General features: G+C 37.0%; 1 protein-coding gene across 1 annotated transcript; it reads right to left on the bottom strand.

The window, feature by feature from the left end:
- Positions 1 to 7,464: 7,464 nt before the first annotated feature.
- On the bottom strand, positions 7,465 to 13,628 carry LOC147858428 (uncharacterized). The gene is made up of 4 exons (XM_087327543.1): positions 13,296 to 13,628; positions 8,232 to 8,475; positions 7,965 to 8,089; positions 7,465 to 7,860 (listed from the first exon to the last, which is right to left on the bottom strand). The coding sequence occupies exons 1-4, from the start codon at positions 13,584 to 13,586 to the stop codon at positions 7,765 to 7,767; spliced, it is 756 nt and encodes a 251-aa protein (XP_087183669.1). The 5' UTR covers positions 13,587 to 13,628; the 3' UTR covers positions 7,465 to 7,764.
- Between the last annotated feature and the right edge of the window lie 775 nt (positions 13,629 to 14,403).

A 14,403-nucleotide genomic window follows, 5' to 3' on the forward strand; every position in this document is an offset into this window, starting at 1 on the left:
ACCAACACAATGCCTTGGGTCCAAGGCTTGACATTCACAACCCTTTTTTGCATTGTACATAATTTTTCTTAATTTAGTAGATGCTACTGTGCAATGTAGGGGTTAACCACAACAACGTCACAAAGCCTAGGCCCTCGTCATTTAGCCAAACTTTGAACCTTAAGTTGAATGGGGCTCATGTGTTCTTTGTTAGGTGTTGTGCGGGAACACATGCTTGTCGCATTAGAACATGTCTAGAATATGTGAGTAGCATGTTTTTTTCCTAGACCGAATAGGTGATGTGATGTGAATGCATGGTATTTACTAGAGCATGTTTGTGCAATCTAAGCAATAGCTTTTTGCTAAAGAAGTAAAGTGCAATGGTTTGAGAACACACTCTTTGTTACAAACGTGCTATTTTTGCTTAAGTGTTGCGTTATCATATTGAAATCATGGGATTTGTATGTTCTATGACCAATGTTGTAGGGGTAGCTAGACAATGTTAGTTCTTTATTTACAAAACAACAAGCCTTTGTTTTGCCCTATGTTTGATGAGTCTTGTAAGAATGTTTCATCGTAGCACCACAAGTCTCGTTTATGTTCGTCAAACTTCAAAGGGATACGCCTTGGTATTACAAAATCATAAGAAATACAAAAGGTGTGTTGGATAAACGAGTATACCAACCGACTCCATTGTACTCACATCATAGCCAATTTGATGTGTATAGACAATAACTACACATATTTGTTTATGGACACTCTATTGTTACAGATTTTGGTGGTATAGGTTACATTGCATGATTAGTTGCAATTTGGGAGGAGTAGACCATAAAAATCTTGGAGATATGGTGTACAAATATGTGTAGTTCTTGTATATACACATCAAATCGGCTATGATGTGAGCACAATGGAGGCGGTTAGTATTCTCCTTGATCTAACACTACTTTTGTATTTCTTGTGATTTTATAATACCAAGGTGTATCTCTTTTGAAAAGAAAAGAAAAACTACACATATTGTACACCATATCTCCAAGATTTTTATGGTCTACTCCTCCCGCTCTCCAAATGAGCATGCAATGTAATCTGTAGCAACAGAATCCATAAACAAAGTTAGTAGACATTGTTTCCCAAAATGATGGGAACAATATACATCCATGTTATGTGATCTCCATCTTCCCTAAAAATGAGCATTGAATCCCGTAACCTTTTAAAATGCATTTGCTTCCTGAAAATGACATCAACACTGCATGTAAACCATTCGTACTGACCACGTAATGTATGAATAAGTAACAATCGGAATTCAACAATTATTATAACAGAAACATCATGAGCGACGTTGTAAAAAATTGTTGTACATCGTATTGTGCCTTCCAAATTACCCACATTAGAATGATGAAATTGTCTCCAAATAATATAATCCCTAAATTGCAAACTATCAAACATAAAAGGTTGAACCATTTACATACGAGGAGGAACTATGTGAAAGGCTTCCACCATATCCTCCTTCTCATATAACAACAATTGTCCCTCTAGAATGCCCCACCTAATTGCACCCCAAGTGATCAAACAATTTGCATGTATCAATATCAGCAACCTTAATACTCTCTTCCATACTTGCGTAATTTTAGGACAAGACCACAATACATGTTTAATTGATTCCATCATACATCCACAACCAAATCCATGCGACTTACTATTTAGTTGTTGTAACATGTTCATCAAACTTTAGTTCATGATCCACCGAACTATAGAGTGTGTCGAGGTCTCTTACTTCAAGGTGCCTTGGCTTTTGATGATGATGTTTTATGGATAAAAATGATAATGTCGAGAGTGGCGGGTACAATGGAGTGGTGTAGAGGATCATAGTAAGAGGTTATGGGGGTAATAATGATGCAAAGGGTCAATGAGACGGGGATAATGAGGTCAATATAAAGAAGGCATTAGAGTTACAATAACGGAGGTAATAGAAAGGTAGGTATAATTGAAAAATAACTAAATGATTAAATTAAAGGCGATGCAGAATGAGAAAGTGAACGATAGAATAAGGTGGGTCTAAGCTCTCTCTCTTGTTAGTCATCTCCTTAATTGTAAGTTATAAGCTTAATTTTTGTAATCTTCATAGCTTGTAATTATTCTAAATAGAGTAATAGAATGTAGCCTGAGCTGATGATTTATTGTCTCTCGCAATGTGGTAAAGTGTCTTCATGCTTAAGTGGTAAGATTTTGTCTATCGTGAATCATTAAAATCATAAAGTGAGATTAGAGTTGCTTTAGTAGTTCATCTATGTATAATTGGTTTGGTAGTGATTGACAATCATTCTCGCCCATATTGCCAACAAAAGGGTAGATGATGGTATGTCCCTGCACATCAACCTCGATAAGGCTCTCAATAGGAACACTCGAGTAAGAAGTAACTTTCAATAAGGAAAGGGAAAGACGTCATAGTTTATGTCTATTATCAAAACAACAAGAAGTCGGGTTGGAGTGTAGCCACACAATCAACGTTACACCATCACCTTCTTAGAAAAATCATGCCAACATCTTCCAAATGCAATTGCATTATGTTAAACAAATGATGAGATGTGTGAGAGGCACCATGGACTGTTATATATTTTATGACATAGAAGTTTCGGTTTGACTAGAATGGTATACTGATGCCCATTGGGTTGGTAGATCGAGAGATTATCAATTGACTTTAAGTGTTGCATTTTGCATATGATGTGGTGTTGTTGCCTGGGACAAATAAGAAGCAACCTATTCTGGCTTTTTCTTGCATATGGGCCAATAGAGGAGAATAACTATTGTTGCATGTGAAGTCATTTGGCTCATGCAAATCCTAAAGTACGTCAACATATAACTCAAACCAATTCAAATCTATTGTGACAACCTCATCAACATACATACAATTGGCATGAACCTAGTGCTCCATGTGCACACAAAGCACATGGAAGTGCACTACCACTACATCCGAAATGCATTTGAAGTGGATAAACTTGGACAATTTTCAACAACACTCAACTTATATTCTACTAGTCCATGAACTTGAGCGGGTTGCAAAATCAAATGAATCCAAGCTCTTCGTCCACATGATAATACAATGTAGCTGAGCTAGAAAGGGTGTGTTGAGATATCAAGTTGAACCAAACATGTGAATGCATGAGTGGTGGGGGCACACGTGCGTTAAAGACCACCACCTTATGTCATGTGTGGCCAATGGTCACCATCGTTATCATATACAATTAGGGACATTGTTGGTATTCAATGAAGAACATATTATGATATTCTACCCATTCTCTTTCATGATAGAATGTGCTGAATAATATATAAACCAAGCCCCTCTCTTTATTTTTGGCATATGTTTAGGAATGTTCTCATCATGACATTCTATTTATTTGTTAGTACAAGGTGTTGTCTTTGGTATACTTTTTTTTTTTCATAAATAGTTTCTTTCATTATGAAAGAAAAAACACCACAATGATGCTTACAACGAAATATAGAACTCTAAGAATCTAAATACTACTACGAACTCAATCCCATCCCCCACACCAATTCAAATGTCGAGTATGATGACATGTGACATTGCAAAGTTGGCTCTCTCTTTGTAGTTGAGATTCCATGACTTTTCTAACACTATCAATTGCCACAAAAAAGTCATTTTAACTTTTACAACATATTTTCTTACCCCAACATGCGGATCAAAAGTGAAAACATTGTGCATATTCCAATTGAGCCATAGCCCACAATACCTCAAGAACACTAAAATAAATTGGAAATTAGGCATCACTCCATTGTTCTCCATACGTGGAAAAACCTGATTGAATGAAGATAGTTTTATAGTCAAAGACATCCACACTAAATTGATAAACCTCCAAACCACTATAGGCAACATCCATGAAAGAAATAAATTCCTACTATGTTCCAATTTTGTTAAATAAAAACAACACATTCCTCTAACAATGTTTCTTTTATTTAATGCATCCCCCAATGATAAAACTCCAACCATAACTCTCCAAATGATTACCTAAACAAATTGCATAAACCGGGAACACCAATCTACCTTGATCATATGAAACCACCAAGTAAGGGGCTCTCTCTCTTCCACACACACCAATGCATCAATAGATTCCTCCATGAATGAGACATGTTGCACCAAACTATACCACCATATTCTTCTCTGGTTCAAGAAACTACATTGTCAACATATGTTAGCGCTCATCCTTTTTATGCCAATCCCACCATTACTTCATTGCTTCAATACGACTATGCTTACATTCTCTTGAATGTGAGATAGAGCATTGGGGCACAATGAAGATACTCGTTAACCATGCAATCTTTTCCCTAACCAAGTGCCATAGTTAAAAGTATCACACTTTGATACAATGTGCTACAATCAACCACATTCAATTTTGCAATGTACACATTGTCCACTCCATCCACTCATTGTACACACATTCCTTCCACAATCAAAATGTTTACTCTCAATTGCAACATCTAATAGCAAAATTCTTGAAATATAGAAGGATTCAAGCATAATATGTAAGATCAAATCATATCCTGCCATAACTATTAGATCATATTGGCATCACACAATTCTTCTATCTATATAAAAGGATGAAACAAAAATAGAAGGATTCAAGCATAATATGTAAGACCAAATCATGTTCACTCATAAATTGTAGGTTGTATGAGCACACTCACTAAGTGCATATACCAAACAATTCAAAGCATACACGGTGAATACCGTTTAACTTTGATTTAGAAAAAGTTTACATGAACCATATCCCTTGGATATAGATGTGATGCATAGGGAAAGGAAAACGACAAATATAATGGAAGGATTGATGTGGATGTTAAGTTTAAAGACACAAGCCAAGGTGTATAGAAATTATAATTCTAATGGCATCGAAATGAATTAAAGGTTATATAGTTTTTTTTACATCAAGCACTAGGGGCAACATGGGATCTATGAAAAGCCTCATCAATGTCGTTGTGAGGCAAGAGCCAACGTAGGACAACTGGAGGATGATGACCTACGAAGTAGTGGTAGCCCCAAGACATGGCAGATGCGACGGCGATGGCGACACCACCGGAGGTGAGGGTGAAGGTGATGCCAACCAATAAGAGGCCACCAAGTGGCACAAGCACAGGGCTCAAGAAGACTGCAACAAGTAATATGAGTGTGATGCATACAAGAGACGCGACCGCAATGACAAGGAGAATCCCGCCGGCAGTGACCAACTCCACAAACCCCAACACTTGCACCGACATACCCAACACGTGGGTCCCATCTTCTTGATGATGAAGACTGGACATACTTACATCGGGGGCGTCCTATTTGTACATGCAATCTTCTCTACATCCGCACAAAGGTCTAGTTTTTAGTCAATCATCATCTCTTTCACTTTTCTTGTGGAGTAGTTATTATGTTACGCATTTATTTTTGTTTGTTTTATCAAATTTATTTGTCATCTTTCTAAAACGGGCTGAAATATCCACACGAGTAGCTAGAGCTTTCCGTTTGCCATTTATACTTACCCAAAAGCCGCTTCTTTGGGGGATTTGTCTATCCATATTTATCCACAATTTATTACTAACTTTTTAAACCCAAAGACACAACCTAAGTGCCCCCCTCCCCAACAAACACACACACACACACACACACACATAACTTTTTCCATTTTTATCTATGTTCACATTGGAATGCACCCAAAAACAACCAGATGTTAATGTGATTACAAGTTCAACGTCCACTTGGTGATGTGTTCTTTATCTTTGATTCCAAGTTCGGCACAAGGTGATTAATTGATTCCACTTTGCAAGTGTTTATAGTACTTGTTTCTAGGAAATGTTCTTTACCTCCCAATTCCACACATATCAAATCCAAATTAGCACAATTATGATGGTATCAAATTTCACTTCTTAGTACAATACTTATGCGTTCATTTCTTCACAATCATGTTATTTCAAGTCGAGGCTCAATCCAATAGACTCCCATTGCTTGTGAATACCTTTAGGGGTAAAGTATTGTACATATTGGAAGTTCTAGATTTAGAGATGAGAGATGAGACTTCAAACGTTTTTCCATTTTACCTTTAGTAACACCCAACGCATCTTGCACATAACTTATTACATACTCAACGTTTGGTATAATTCCCATGGTATATTTCCAAATTGAAATGCAACATTCTTAAATGTATGCATCATATCAATAACACAATAAATGAGAGAGAGAGAGAGATGATTATGATGATGATGATATAATTGACCTTGGAGCCTATAGGACACATATCAAAGAGTTATTATTTGTTCTTTGAGGAAAAACATAACCGATGCGACCAAAAATGTGCATTTCCATGGAATACCAATGAGACACAAAGTCTCTTGAAACTTGATATTGCATTGCAATCTCGCGTGAGTGAATGAGTCTGATGATGGTGATGATAATCTGATATCCAATTGATGAAAGGTTAAATAGAACTTTTGAAGGTCAGAAAATGGAGACATGGACAAATGGGAGATATCCAATATATATATATATATAAGAACATTATACATGTATATATAAGACTAAAAACTTGCGGCCACTTCTTTGAGCAAGAGGAATCCATAGTCATAGTCAATGTGCTCACCTGAAATCTTGACCACAAATTCATTCTTCACAACATAACTAAAATTTGTTTTTTGTTATGTGTGTCACTAAGTTTCTTAATGAAAATATTATCATTAAAATGCCCTTGGGTAATGTAGCAATGCCATTGTGCCCACTTAAAAACCATCGAATAGTTGGTTGTCATGACAACAAATAACAAATCTCCACACACTTCATACCACACACTTCATACCACACACTTCATACCCACCTCCAGGCAATGCGGCCTCACATGCTCTCCTAATGAACAATGACGATTTGGGGATAATATATGTTTATTGTTTTATATTGACCGGCTCTACATACTAATGACACAGTGAAGATTAAAATACTTAATCCATGATCTCCCTAATATTTGGCTTGGATGAGATGATTAACCCTGCTCTTCTATGCACTAACTCTGTATATATACATGCATGCTCTCTACTCTGAGCATAAAAAATAACTCACAGAAACCAGAAAAGAGTTGTCACAAAGTATCACACTAACCTGATCTCTGTTTAGGGATTGTCCTCTTGAAACATTTTGATGACTTCCATTGATCCCATTACTGACTCTGGCAAACAATAATACATCATCATCTTGCTCTCATATCATCTCATACCAAGAGCAGTTTATATCGGCTTAGTTATTTAATGCTCCTATTTTTTCAAAAGCTTACACTTACACAAAGCATAGCGCATAATTGATACAGGATTAGACGATGAAGAGTAAGTGTTATAACAAACATTTCAAGAGTTCTGTTCAGTTTTCGTGAATATAAAGACTTATTTACCCTCTGATGTTGTACACCAGACACAGTTTATTGCAATTGAAAACAAATGAATCCAATCATATGGATGATAACTTAATTAACAATTTCTGATTAAATAATCAATGAATACATTATATGATCTTACTGAATCAGAATAAGACCGTATTTTCCATCCTTCCGATTCAACATTTTCTTTACAAACAAGCTTCAAATTTTTTTTTGTAAGAATACAAAACAATCAAAAGAAAAGAATTGACTTTTATTGTAAAAGGGCTTTGATTCAAGATTGCCTCTAAAAAGCTCTCCACTGGATTTGATAAGATACAAGCAGTAAAAATACTTTCCTCGCTTGTAATTCTTTGGATAGAGCTCTTTAATATATTCACTCTCGGCATTCGACTATTTCCACTTTCTTCAAGCATGCCATGTATGTGAAATAAATTGTCCAAAGAAAAGAGAATGAATTGCTCACTAATGGCTGCGTTTCAAAACAGATAAAAAATTGTAAGAATATATATATATATATAAAGCCAAATAGAAGAATGATGTTATGTGTTTAATATATCTCATGAAGTGTTTTACCTGAAGATGAACTGGCACATAACGATAGGTTACAAAATCGCATGCGGGCCAATATAGAAGTCCGCTTTTAATTGTCCTAAAATAGTCTCTCCTGAGACGTGATATGATCTCATCTACTGATTCGCCTAAGAAAAAGGAAATAAAAAAGAGTGCATTTTAAATGGCTGTTAAGTCCTAATTTCTTGAACAAGAATTGTTACCATAATATTCATTCATTAAAGTCCTAGAAAAAAAAGTCATCTGCAATTCACTAGTATTATTTATTACCTTGAACGAAAGCATTAAGTGAGAAGAAAACCACTGTGAATATTGGGCCATAGATCAACTGCCCCATTGCCATCTTCTTCAGCGTACTAACCAAATCGCGCTTCGGAACATGTCTTGAAACAAAATTGAACCAGAAATGCAATGAGGGCCCTGATATGAACAGCCCCGCAGCAAACATGCGTGCTGCCCTTTTAACATCCCACCCAACTTCCTCAGGCTGCTCTGATTGCCACTTGCTGATACTCTGTAATGTTTTAAAGGGTAGTATATACAAACGCATCTGAATAGTATTTCTAGAGCCAAACCAAAACTGGCCAGTCAAACTAGATTGTGTATCAATTAAATTTGATATTTTGAGCTTAACGAAAAAGACTTACCCAGAAATCATGCCATGTTATGGACCTAATCATTGAATCATACTTTAAGAATAAAGGTGTCTCAAGAGTGACACGTTTTTAAATGAAATTTATTCTAGAATATCTTTAGATGAAATAGGACATGGGGGGCCAATGTATGCATTGGAGATAAAGGTGCCTTTATAGAGACTCATCTTCTCGCACTGATGAGAGATGGTTTCTCGGTTTGACTGAACGACATGAACCCATAGCTTTCAGTTTCAACTTTTGCTTCAAACATTAGTGGCATACTGCATCACATCAGCTACAATGGCATGGAGTGAATTGTCGACATGGGTTAATTCAATTCTGTATAAACAAGAAGAGAGGGTGAAGGATGTGACTTCTGAGCCATTTCAAGTTAATGAAATCGAGATTAAACAGTTGGCACATTATTGAATCCACAGCCTTTGGCTAGCCACAATCTTAATGACTGATGTCTTGACATAGACTTGGTTTGTGATTATATAAAGAGTTAGGTACCCTTTGCATGTCTTTTTCATGATTCTTCTACACTAAAGTCATACTGTACAGCTTGATCATCCATATTGTGGACATCACCATATGCTCTTGAGTACGAGCAGTTGCAGTGGTATGGGATGCATAAACTGCTCTAGACAGCTAATGAGTTCTAGTTGCTTGGGGGATCTGGCGTTTGATAGAGAATAATACACTAAAGAGCCCCTAACAGTGATACATGCAGTATATAGAACAATAGAAGGGGGTGGTAATATCATATACTATATCATGCGCATAGAAAAGAGATGATAACATCATTAGCAGGAACAAGGCGATAATATCAAACGAAGGTATTCTCTATAACGGAAAGGGCAATCTTGCTCAAAAATAGTTAAAAGGTGGGAAACCTATAAAGGGCAAAATGGCGACACAAGCAATATTTTGATTCAACCAAAAGACAAGTGTAATCAGGATGGGTGGCAGCAAGAAAGAAAGATATATTAACATCCAAGAGTCCAAAATAGCATGTAAAAACAAAGGATTACATCTTAAAATGTTGTCTTGTCTTCCAAAAAATGAAGATATGAGAAGCATTCAGAAAATGATTATATACACAACGAAAAACAATTATATGTGCACATGCCACAACTGGAAGTGAACAATTTAAATTGGATGTCATATAGAACAAGAAAAGTTAGAGCTTTCTAGTTGTGCAAAGAAACAACATGAAGAGCTTTCTAGTTGTGGCAAAGAAACAATATGAAGAGATTACAAAAAATAACTATATACACAAAGCAAAACAGTTACACATGCACACACTCAAAGTGAGTAAGCTAAATAGGAAGTCAGATATCAAGAAGTTGAGAAGGAAACCTACATATATATAACATATGAACTATATAAGAGATTGAGGTATAATGCAAAAATTCTGGGATACATAAATCATAGTAGAAGGGCAGAGTTTAAATGAGAACAATGGTACATCAGAAAGCAATTAGCATTTACAGATTCACGGTTAAAGAAATTTACTATTATGGACAATCAGATTTAGTACCCCATATCAAACGAGAAAGAAAAGCCAGTGTAGAATACTTCATCTCAAATAGATGCAACTTGCACAGGAAGAAAGAAAGATTTGAGGCTAAAATGTCCTATAAGACCAAAAGAGAAATTATAACTTTAAATATTGTGTCATCTTGGACAAAATAAACCAAAATAAAATATAACTGGATGAGTAAAGTTGCGTAGGGCAGGTAACAAATATTGCTGTTAGATAAGCACTTACTATCACGAGCCTTTCCTTCAAAAGGTCGCCAGGATAAGCTGATCTTGTATGAAAAAGTCTCCGAAGCAAGGAAAATACCTTTTCCTGTCTGGCGATAATGGCCTTGATTTACAACAAGGGTGCCAGAATGTCCAGATGGACTAGGTCTATGAAAAACCTCTATTGCCCGATCCGTTATAACCCCTCTTGAACGTTGTGTTTGAAACTTTAATTGCTGTCGTAGAGGAAAGGGTCACACATGTGTATGTCATGTGTTCAACATAGCATGTGTTTACGTATAAAGATAGGAGTTGCCTATTAGGGGAACTCAACATTGGTAATAATGATGTGCTTGGAAACAGCCTTAAATGGCTATTCACTCCAAGATATGAAGGATTGTTTATGAAATGCAAATTATCTTCTTGTGGGGTGGTTGACCTATGGGTGTTCCTCATAGACCAACCATACGTCACAATGAGGAGGCAGTTACTTTTGCTCTTTTATGGCTGTTAAATCAGTTCTTTCTTCAGCTGCTCTCCCTGAACTTTTTAAATCTGGTAAAACGACATTGCATGGATAGTATTAAATATCCGATGACCAATTGTACCCAAGATCAGCAGGCAATTGGTCCAACTAGCATTTGATTCTGATGAGTGTAGAGTTCTGCACATCCAATCATAAAGTTGTGCCTTAAAAATTTGCTTTAGGTTTGGCATAAAGTCATTTAAAGTCATAGGTGACTGGGTAATGTTGAGAATCAAGCTCAACTCGTGTGACCATGTGCTTATGAAAAGAACCACAATGTTCGAAAAAGTGCATGAGCACACTTTATTGTAATCTGTGTAGTTGTCAAGTGTAAATGTGGTCAACGAATATCAGATATTCTTATGATAGAATTGTACTCGAGTGGATATCTTGATTAGATTCCACCCACCACATTTAATGTGGCAGTCCCTTGAGGACTTGTATATAAAACCCCCTTGGACCATTGTGTTTTGTTGATGATCTTTAGTTGATTAATATAGTTTTCACTTCAGTACATAAGTTGTCATCCCCCTAATGTGTACTTTATTATTTCTGGTTGTTTTCTTTGTTTCCTTTCTCTTGCTCATACACCCACTCTCACACACGCACTTCGCTTCCACATACTCAACTCTACGAGAGTTAGATTCTTGACAGGTAAGATATTTGCTGGAAGATGTGACATTTGGAAACACAAGATTTGTTTTATCCTTACAAATACCTTTTGATGTAGAACTCGAAATTTAGCTTTAGACCTAAGTCGGGAATTATTTTAGAGAGCTGAAATCAGCAAGTCTTAGAGCTGATTTTCTTTCTTTTTACCATGCCCAAGAGAATTATCTCGAAAGCTCTACACTCAGATTTTAGTTGCTGAAATTGTCACAGATATAGTAGTGGCTGTCACAAAGGTGGGCCTAAACTGACGATTGTGTTTTTATGGTTTGTCCTATTGTTATTGTATCCTCTTCTATTAATTATTAATAAGGAAATACTGAAAGGGACACAAGCCATTGGGATCAACATGTTGGACATGTTTCTTCGCTTATATAAGATTTCTCCAGTGAAGCAAATTTAGTTAAAGTGATGGTTTGATTGGTTTTTTAATGCCTTCTGGAAGCTCCACACGTCAGTTTTATCAAGCCCAGGGAGAGGGATGAATGCTACCACCTGATGTTCTCGCCCACTTTTCCTCATGTTTTCCCAACAACATTCAAAACATTCAGATTATGGGAGCTTCAGAATAAGTTTTCCTCTGCCAAAAAGAGCTCATTTTGCCTTGTGGTTTGTTAACAAAAGACACAATTATGAGTTTTTCTGAGCCTTGCAAGCAGATTTTGATATTTTTCCCACTGAAAAAGAGTCCACTTTACCTTGCTATAACCAATAAGGTTTAATATATTGGCTTTCTACAAGAGTCAAAGAAGTGTTTAAACATGTAGGAAAGATCCCACTTTCTCTCAGTTTGATGTAGTGCTCAACACTGTGAGGTTAACATTGTGAGCTTCTCTATAAATTTCTCCCATTGGGGAAAGAGCCCACCTTGCCGTTTCCTATGTGTAAAAGAGCCACTTTCCTTCATATTTCCCTATAGTATTTCGCATTATGATCTTAGGTGTGCAAGGGTCCACAACCTAACTAGATATGATCCACCTTAACAACAAAAGTTCATAATATGTCCTAAAGTGCAGAGGTGCAATATCCACTAAAAAAAAGTAGAAAACTGTCTAGTAATATTTCATGAGATCCAGAAGGTCATGTTCATACCGCATTTTCTCCTTGGTTTCTGTGATGCTAAGAGAACATTTAGCATGTGCAAAACCTTAATCATCTAAATGATGCCCAAAAAACTTTACTTTGTACAAAAACTAAATCTTAGAGAGTTTAAATGATGATAAAAAGCACTTTTATGGTCTGAAAAACCATATACCTAGGGATCTTAAATGATGCTAAAATTACTCCATCGTTGTATGCAAAACATTAACCCTGGGAAATTAATGGATACTAAAACAACCTTCATCTGTGAACAAAAACTATACGCCTAAAGATTTTAGCAATTCTAAAAGAACTTGTTTACTTGAAAAAAAAAATTACCTTGTGCAGAAGCCAACCTTTATAGAGTGTAAAAACCCTAACTTATTAACCATCAAAATCAACCTCTTTTTGGGTTTTAAGCTTGAGTACCATCAATGAAAAGTGAAATGGCTCAAAACGTCCAAATTTGTGATACTTTAACAAACAACGTTTACACTGTGCAAACCTCCTCATCATAAGGAATCTAAGTACTGCAAAAAGCAAACTCTGCTGTTTACAAACCTTAACCCTTATTTTAAAACCTAAATCCCTGAGACAATACCCCTAGAATTAACCCTGACTCTAAGTCAACATGCAATGCGATACCAATAGAAAGAGAAAGAATCACTCCACCTGTGAAGTGGTATCTGCAAAGAAGTAAATGGTAGCAGCAGTGATGCTCTTAGTGAGGACAGGGCGCTTCTCTAGCATACGTAGATAGAACTGAGCAAAGAATGGGCGAGGAGGTTCAGCGATGGTTTTGGAAGATGAAGACGATGCCGAAGAAGAAGAAGAAGAAGGGCGACGAAGATACAGAGATCTTTGCGGCTGCATTGCAGAACCATGGCCAGAGAACAGAGGAGGCGGTTTCTGTCGTCTTTCGTGTCCGAGCAGGAGAGAGCGTAAGACTCGCCGACTCAGCATCTCCGCCGCCGCCGCCGCCGGTCCAGAGAGAGAGAGAGAGAGAGAGCTTCTCTCGCTCGCTCGCTCTCTCTCTCTATTGCTTCTGTGCGCGATTTTGGGGAGGGGGGGGGGGCAGAGGCGCACGTGACATCTCAGTCACGTGAGGCCAGCCACGTGGAAGAGATCACACGTGTCCGCGGACGATTGGCCGAGACAATCTAGTGCATGTCGACAACTATTTGTGAGCTCCGGTAGCTGAAAATGGTGAGAAAATGAGGGTGCTTCATGCGGAGGAGCTAAGAACGAGAGAAGAAGTCGTAGTAGTAGTAGTAGTAGTAGTAGTAGTAGTAGTAGTAGTAGTAGAAAGCGTGTAGTTATCAGTGCTAGGGCTACTAACTAGTTGTTTAGTATGCGTGATTGATCAGTGCGATTTCTTTCGATCGAGTGTAGTTATCGGTGCTAGGGCTACTAACCAGTTGTTTAGTATGTGTGATTGATCAATGCGATTTCGAGTTGCCCAATATCACATGGCTACATATTGTGGAAACGATCTTAGCACTTGTCAACCAATGAGTAGTCGAGATAGGTGCTTCGTTAGGAGGGATTGTGTCGGACTAGAATGTAATCACCACTCGTGCCAATAATTGTTATTTGTGGTTAGCGTGGTTTAAAGGTTGCTTCCATCACGTGACACTATTGTTTTGGAAATGAGGTGACATCGGTTTTGCTTAATGATTAGTCCAAAGAATGCAATGCATGTCGATTGTTTAGTAAACTTCGAATAATTATTGGGAGCAAAATCAAAATAAGGGTGTTTCTATGTAATTAGTATTCCCAC

This window comes from Azolla caroliniana, unplaced genomic scaffold (genome assembly GCF_043228905.1).
Source record: "Azolla caroliniana isolate FFs.n. ecotype wild unplaced genomic scaffold, voAzoCaro1.0.p SCAF_11, whole genome shotgun sequence".
Taxonomy (NCBI): domain Eukaryota; kingdom Viridiplantae; phylum Streptophyta; class Polypodiopsida; order Salviniales; family Salviniaceae; genus Azolla; species Azolla caroliniana.

Bases quoted from the DNA above. Each gene is read 5' to 3' on its own strand.
- LOC147858428 (XM_087327543.1), bottom strand. From the start codon at position 13,586: ATGCTGAGTCGGCGAGTCTTACGCTCTCTCCTGCTCGGACACGAAAGA. The intron at 8,476-13,295 runs GTGGAGTGATTC...AAAACATTACAG, and splicing joins TTGCAGATACCACTTCACAG to AGTATCAGCAAGTGGCAATC. The intron at 8,090-8,231 runs GTAATAAATAAT...CCTTTTTCTTAG, and splicing joins ACTTAATGCTTTCGTTCAAG to GCGAATCAGTAGATGAGATC.